General features: G+C 42.4%; 1 protein-coding gene across 1 annotated transcript; it reads right to left on the bottom strand.

Moving 5' to 3' along the window:
- Positions 1-164: 164 nt before the first annotated feature.
- pgrmc2 (progesterone receptor membrane component 2) lies at positions 165-6,821 on the bottom strand. The gene is made up of 3 exons (XM_085442655.1): positions 6,385-6,821; positions 3,752-3,907; positions 165-1,919 (listed from the first exon to the last, which is right to left on the bottom strand). Exons 1-3 carry the CDS (start codon positions 6,725-6,727, stop codon positions 1,822-1,824), a joined length of 597 nt encoding a protein of 198 aa, XP_085298781.1. The 5' UTR covers positions 6,728-6,821; the 3' UTR covers positions 165-1,821.
- Positions 6,822-7,071: the final 250 nt, after the last annotated feature.

The raw sequence follows: 7,071 nt of genomic DNA, 5'->3' as shown, positions 1-7,071 counted from the left end.
GAACTTCTAATTACTGCATGCATGTGCCACCCAGCATGACTGTTCCCCCACCATCGCTGTCAGAAGAAAGCAAACAGGACTGATGGAAAGACGGTGATAAAACACGGGAAAACTGTGTTCCTGCTAGCGATCCAATCACGCATCTCAAATAAATTCCAGACATCTTCAATTATTAACCAAATTGATTTATTATGCATGAACAAATCCCTTCCTGCTTCTGTCACGCAGACACGCACACACACACGCCCAACATTTAAATACATGTGGTGGGAATTCAGCATAGCTCACTTTGTTGTTGCACATGCTTTAATAAAATGATAGATATATTTACAGGATAAGCAACGGCTCTGAAAAACATTTTCTGCAATAACAGCTCCCGGTCCCACCCTGCAGCACACTGCAACGCTCCTTGTATTTTGTTTTCCCCCCCTTTGGAAATTCATCCACATTTAAAAAGAAGTTTAGAACGCAAAGAAGGAAATACAAAAAAACAAACAAAAAAAAACAAACAATGGAGGGGGGGTTTGGCCAATACGACATAGCATTATACGTATATGGAGTTCATCAACTACATAAATATGGCAGTAACACTGAGTAATTCATACGGACTATTTACAAAGTTTGTGAAGTGGGGAAATATTACAGTCTGTGCATGGACGACTGATAGAACATATGCCTTCTTAAAAGTCTGGGGGACCGAGTCTAGGAAAAGCCTACACCTCCATCCTTCTGCTTGCCTCCTCTGTTAGACCGGTCAGGACTGACACAACAAACAAAATAAGGCACAATTAATACTTGGACCATTTTCAGGGGAATCTACAGACTTGCAGCTGGCTTGTGAGGCATGTAAACAATTGAGTCGATTGATTAGGACTGCCCTGTCATCTTCCCTTTGTATTCCCGATCACTGATTCAGTCCATCTGATGTGATTCAAAACAAGTTTCATATGGCGAGGACCTCTGACCCCTCCACCCCCTCCCATCCAAAATAAAAAGGAAACAAAAAAAAAAGAGAAAACAAAACAAAAATTTGCCCTCCCGCCCTGCCCTCCCTCTATGCTACTCAACAAATACAATCACATGGTGACAAACAAAGAAAACTAGTAGTGCATACACTACAAACAACAGGAAAATGCGACGCCCTGCCAATTGCCTTTGGTTAGGCCACAGCACTGCCCTCTGAACAAGGGGAGACAATGACTTAAACACAAAAAACAAAAGAAAAAAAATAAATCAAATGATTGATTGATAAGCTGTCCGAAGCTGAAGCAGTTTCAGTTGCAATGTGACTAAACCAAAGATAAAAAGAGAGAGAAATCCGCTTCCCCATCCCAGTCCACTGATCATCTCAGACCAATGTGTTTCTCTGACTACCTCGGACCAGCCTCCACCCGTGCCCTGCGGCGACCATGACGACCACACTTTCCCCCTCCCCCAGACAAATGATTAAAATATTTTAGGGTTTTTGTTTCAGATACATCTAATGTCACGAGGCCTCTCGCCGCCCCCAGATGTGTTTGCTGTCGATAAAAAAAAGCTCCTCGAAGGTTTTTGCGGTCAATCGCTTTCTGTTGGTGGTGATCTCTGTGGGATGGAGAGAAGAGGGAGGTCTGGGTGTTTACACTTGAATTCTGCCCTTCCAGAGCAGCCATGTCACCGGGCAGAATCAGGAGTGAAGATTTTGGCCAGTGGGGCAGGAGAAGGGAGTGGCAGATAGGCCAATAGGGCAGGAGGAAATGGAGGAAGTGGTCTAGGGGGGCCTGGGGGGGCCCTGTCACAGCTGTTTGGGGCTCCTGGCTTTGGTCGGAGTGATGGAACCTCTCAGTCGTGTTTCAGGTGGTCCTTGATGTCCTCCTCGTCTGTGTACTCTGACGGCTCGTCGCCCGGCTTCAGTAACCTTCCGACGTAGTCATACTTTTCTGGAAGAAAGTGCAGAACAGATTTAAAGCTCAAACAAAGGGCTGAGTGATCAATAAAATCACCTGACAGACGGCTAACCTACAAGTAACCGGACAATGGAAAAATTGTTTGGCTGGGTTTCCAAGTAAAATGTCAGACAGCTGGTCAGGGTACATTCAATTGCCTTACGTGGTCAATACATTTTGGAGATAAGGGATTGCATGTCTGATAAAGATTTGGCTTTGATTTGCTTCGCTAATTTTCTCTGGATTTATAAATGACTGTAGGGCAGAAACAGAAATCTGGACCTGCATGTCTGCTGGCTGCCCTAAAAGCCACACACACAAAAAGTGACCGTTGAACCCCCGAGGCTGAATCAGCAGACTGGTTTTGGCTGGTAAAAACAAGACATCTGACCCATGTGTGACACAATCAGCAACAGTCCAAAAATCAAAGATGCTCAGTTTTTAGGCTTAGTTTGGGAAGGCTTAAGTGTTTGAGGCTGGAACCAAAATTATTACATTATAATTTGTTTTATGTCAGTAAATTAATCAACTCGTGATTTAAGCTCCCAAACCTCTCTCAATACTTAAGCGAATACATTTGCCCTCGATGTCAAGATACAACTTTGGGCTGGAACAGCGCTGAGCGTAAATGACATGCTGTCATCCTCTTATAAGAGTCAATCAACTGCAGTTTGGGATTCACCAACTCAGCCAAAGCTGCTCAGTCCTGCTTTAAAGTGTTATTTAAGCAAGCAGAAGCCCGGCAGTACTTCAGACGAGTTCCAGTCCAAAATTAGACACTAATACAGTAGATCTGAGGTAAATCACACGAGGAAAGTTTTAAAATGACAGACTGTAACAGGATCCAACACTGTGCTGCATGTACAGCGAGCACAGAATAATCCTTGGATTATGACATGTCAGAAAATGAAGGCCTTTGTTTCCTTCCAGTTTCAGTGCTTCCTGTTGTTAACTGCTCTGCTGAAGATGTGGTGGCGGGAGATATTTTCAGGGTTTTTTAGGTTTTTGTTTTTTTGCATGTCTCTTTCAAGTTCACTCCAAAGTTTCTTTCAACTCCAGACAACCAACAAACATTCAGAGCTGAAATGACTTCAAGTCTATGGATAATCAATGAATAACAATAGTATAAATAATTTTGTAGCTTCAAATCCTTCAACACCTCCCTTTCTTAAAAAAGATTTTAATTAACTGCAGGTTTTTAACTACAGACTGCAAATAGTCCATAGTGAAAATAACTGCTGATATAATTTGACAGTGTGCTACTTCTGATCTTTATATCACACACAGTAATTTGTCTGTTTCCAGAGTAAATGAGACACTTTATGGCATCACCGTAGGTGTACGGCAAAAAGCAAAAAAAAAAATGCCCATATGGCATAAACAGCAGGTCACTTCATTAGCAGATTAATGAGTTATGAAAAGAGCTCTTAGCTACAGCTGCTTCTTCATATTTTCTACAAGAAGGGGCAAACTGAAGCTGCTGACCCATTTGGTCCACTGATGGTTTTTCCACCACTGACTCACCTTTAAAAGCCTAATAAGTCACTAACGAGTATTTAGTGAGGGTCTACTTACATAATGACTGCAAGTAGTGTTTTCCCCCCCCCAAAATGACAGGCCTGAGGGTCCAGTCGAGGAAAAACAAACAAAGCAAAAAAAAAAAACTTGCTTTTTTGGACAGTGAAGTAAACTTGAAATCAATACAAACAGAAGATTAAAACTCAGTCAGTGCTGTCTAGCTATTTGGATCCTCACTTAATATGATGGGTGCTGTTGTGAAATCTGAGCAAAATCAATACGAGTGTATTTTCTCTTCATAAGCGTACCCATAAATTGCATCTCCCACTCTCTAACACTCTCCATCTGTACAGCACTGAGATCTGACAAGTCGTCGTACTCGTCCCTCAGGATGTCTTTCTCCAGGCAGAAGGTGGCCAGGCCTCTCGAAGCATCCCGGCCAGCGAAAATGCCATAAGGACCATCTGAGAAACAAACAACAGCAAGAATGAGTAAGAGTTAAAGTACTTTCATATCTCCTTTAACTAATCAAATAACCAACAAAGTGTTTGCACTCCACTGTGTGTGCAGCGCAAAAGCATCACATGGTTTTACTGAGAATAAGGGAAAGTATACAGATGAAGTTGCAGTAAAGCAACAAGTTAACCTTTTATGATTAACTCAGACTTGCATCTTGTGACGATAGCAGCTGCTTCACATTAAACGTTTTCAAGAACAGTAAATACGCATGAACGCGTTCATTAAGCTGCTAAATAAATACATTAAAAATAGTTTGTTTTTAAAATCATCCACATTGTAGATGCTGAATGAGCACTACTGATGTTTTTATTAGAGTCTGGAGATAGATTAGTATGATCATATTGTAATCTGAAACTCAATATCAGCAACCTAAGGAGTACATTTCCTGAGTTGCACAAGAGTTTAACTGGGGCTGCAACACTCTGTCAATTAAACAGTTACTCAAGCAGAAATTTAATCATGTCAACAGGCACTTTTCAAGCAGAAATGCCAAACATTCACTCGTTCACACCACTCAAAAGGAATGAGTCCTTCAAACTCTTCTGATTAGAAAGAAAAATCAATCATGCAAATCTTCAGAGATGCAATGAATAGGCAGTTGTTAGAAAAAGAACAAATTTTTTTGTCCTGTAGAAATGTCACAGAAATGACAGGTCTCTGTTGTCACCTATGACAATTTGTTACTCTAAACCAGACCTGCAACAAAACTCACCACATTATTAGCACTGAGGGCTTTAGTCAAACAAACATTGTAATCTAATCAGATCACATCCAGTATTTTCCTGCCTTTGTTACAGCCCAGTCTTGTAACATCTGCCAGCAAGATTAATTTTTATAAGGACATGTGTTACACTAAGGGACTTCTGCTTCTGATATCTGACTTTATTATCACTCGAAAGGGACCAGTGATATACAGTCTCATAAAACTCCTGAAGTTTTTCTCCACGTTTTGAATCCTTCATCATCTTCCAAGAGGACAATCATCTGACTTGCATGTGAAAACTCTGCAGGCTCATATAACGGTGCAACCCAACACAGATCAATGCTCACTCTGGCACTGCTTAAGAGTTTATGAAGCAGAGCTAATCAACTCAAAGATAAGGAGTACTCTTTACCTTTCACAACCAACCACGAGAATTAGAGATAAAACTCCAGCGTGCACTTCACACGAAACTTCAGTGTGCAACATAGACATTTACTAAATTTGAATCATGCTGTTTTTTTTTTTCATGTTGACTTGATGTGTAACAAAAAAGAAACGCTCACTGGACCACATTAGTGCCAGAATAAGGCCTGAAAGACAGAGCAACAGCTGTGAGTGACAGCTACAACTGCAGGGATACAAGTGACTTAATATAATTTCTGATTAAAGGGTGGATCTATTTAATGCCACAATGAATGACAAATGCATCAGATCTGACAAGGAAGGTGGTGATGGAACAGCAGAAAACACCACCATTACCAAGTTGCACATCTTTATTCATTTTAATTTATTTAGTTTATGCCTTGTTTTACTTTTCTATCAACTGTTTCTCCAGCATTAAATCCAGTGTGACTAATATACACTACAGTTTATGTCACGGTCCTGCCAGCTCCACTGAGCCTCTGGTAGTGTGTCATAAGTTGGTGAGGTGGACAGATTCAGGGCCTGCTTGGCTCGGTCCTCTCATTGTGAAGTAGCAGACTGACACATGAGACTGCTGTTTGAATAATTATAGTTTATTGCAGAGTTGACGGCTGACTCAGCCTTGCCAGAGAAAATGCAGAGTAGCACGTTAGACGGCTGTGGGCCCGTCACATTCGTTTTGTCTAAGTGAAAGACGTGTCATATCTTCTTTTCGTGTTTTGCCAGTCTCGTCCCTATAACTCCATTTAACTTCACACAGTGGCACCCAAACTTGCTTTTCCCAATCGCAAATAAACATACAGTACGAGTACAGTAGTGCTGAGGTCATTTGAGGTGAAAATATTCATGCAAACTGTACAGAATTGATGCATTGTGAGTCCCATCACTGTAAACAAGCGACGGGTCCAGTCCAGACACTCGCACATTGTGCACGTCGACAAGCTAACAGGCTAGCGTTAGCAGACTAGCATGCTAAAACGTAATAATCATCTCCCGGCTGCATAACTTTAAACAGAAAGTGTCGCAGGTTTACGGTACATTAATATATATATATATATAAGGTTCAAACGTCTGCAACTTTAGTTGTAGTCACAACCCCAAAAGAAAAGTCGTGCTAGCGGCTAGCGGCTAGCTAACAGCTAGCACTCCATTCAAAAACATAGACAAAGCCGAAGAGCTAGGCTAACCCCGACGGTTTGCGCCCAAATTTTGGTTCGGGACAACTCACCCCAAGAAGGGACACCTCAGCTTCCTCACGCAATCGTAAAGATTGTTGTTTTCCCACAGCTCACTCACCTTTACCGTAAAACTTTTTCCCGCTGGTCACGTCGAAAACTTTCATGTTGACGGCCATCAGGATGCGGGGGTTCTGGATACCGTCGTACTCCCGCAGCTGCTCCAGAGTGAAGTCCCGTCTCCTCATCTTGGGAAGCGCCGAGGCCTCGTCGCCCTGGGCCGCGTATGAGTATAGCCGTTTGCCCCACCGTCGGTAGACCACCAGACAGACCACCGCTACTAGAACTAAAATACTGATATTCAGCAACATCCCTCCGAGGCCAAGCCCGTCCGACTCCTCCGCTGCCCCCTGCCCACCGCTTGTGTCAACTGGTCCGCTCGAACTGTCTCCATCGTCCGCCATACTGCACGGTTAGCGCCTACCCGCCCCTGGCCAATGCCGCGTTCACGTCCTGTCGGTAACCACTAGTTGAGCGAGGGTTCAGCGTTGTTGCTGCTGCTGCTACGGCTAGGCAAAAATGAAAGCGACTGCTCCACAGGAGCCCCAAGATCTTCAGTCTCCTTGTGTCAGCGGATTCGCCTTACACTGATAGAAAATATGTTTGAAAATAGTACAAAATTATATATATATATATATATACACACACACACACAAATTATAAGGCAACAGCAGAGTTTGTACAATTTTAATGAGCTTGAAAGTGAATATTTGTTATAATCACCTTTATTTTTCAGTATAGCCTGAAC

Source organism: Copadichromis virginalis, linkage group LG19 (genome assembly GCF_057382275.1).
Source record: "Copadichromis virginalis isolate Kocher_CV1m ecotype Utaka linkage group LG19, C_Virginalis_male_GT1.1, whole genome shotgun sequence".
In the NCBI taxonomy this organism is placed as follows: Eukaryota; Metazoa; Chordata; class Actinopteri; order Cichliformes; family Cichlidae; genus Copadichromis; species Copadichromis virginalis.
This window is presented reverse-complemented; position numbering and strand designations above follow the sequence as displayed.

Excerpts from the sequence above, each read along its gene's own strand:
- pgrmc2 (XM_085442655.1), bottom strand. The coding sequence starts at position 6,727 with ATGGCGGACGATGGAGACAGTTCGAGCGGACCAGTTGACACAAGCGGT. Across the intron at positions 3,908-6,384 it reads GAAAAAGTTTTACGGTAAAG|ATGGTCCTTATGGCATTTTC; the intron begins GTGAGTGAGCTG and ends TTTGTTTCTCAG. Across the intron at positions 1,920-3,751 it reads GTGGGAGATGCAATTTATGG|AAAAGTATGACTACGTCGGA; the intron begins GTACGCTTATGA and ends ACTTTCTTCCAG.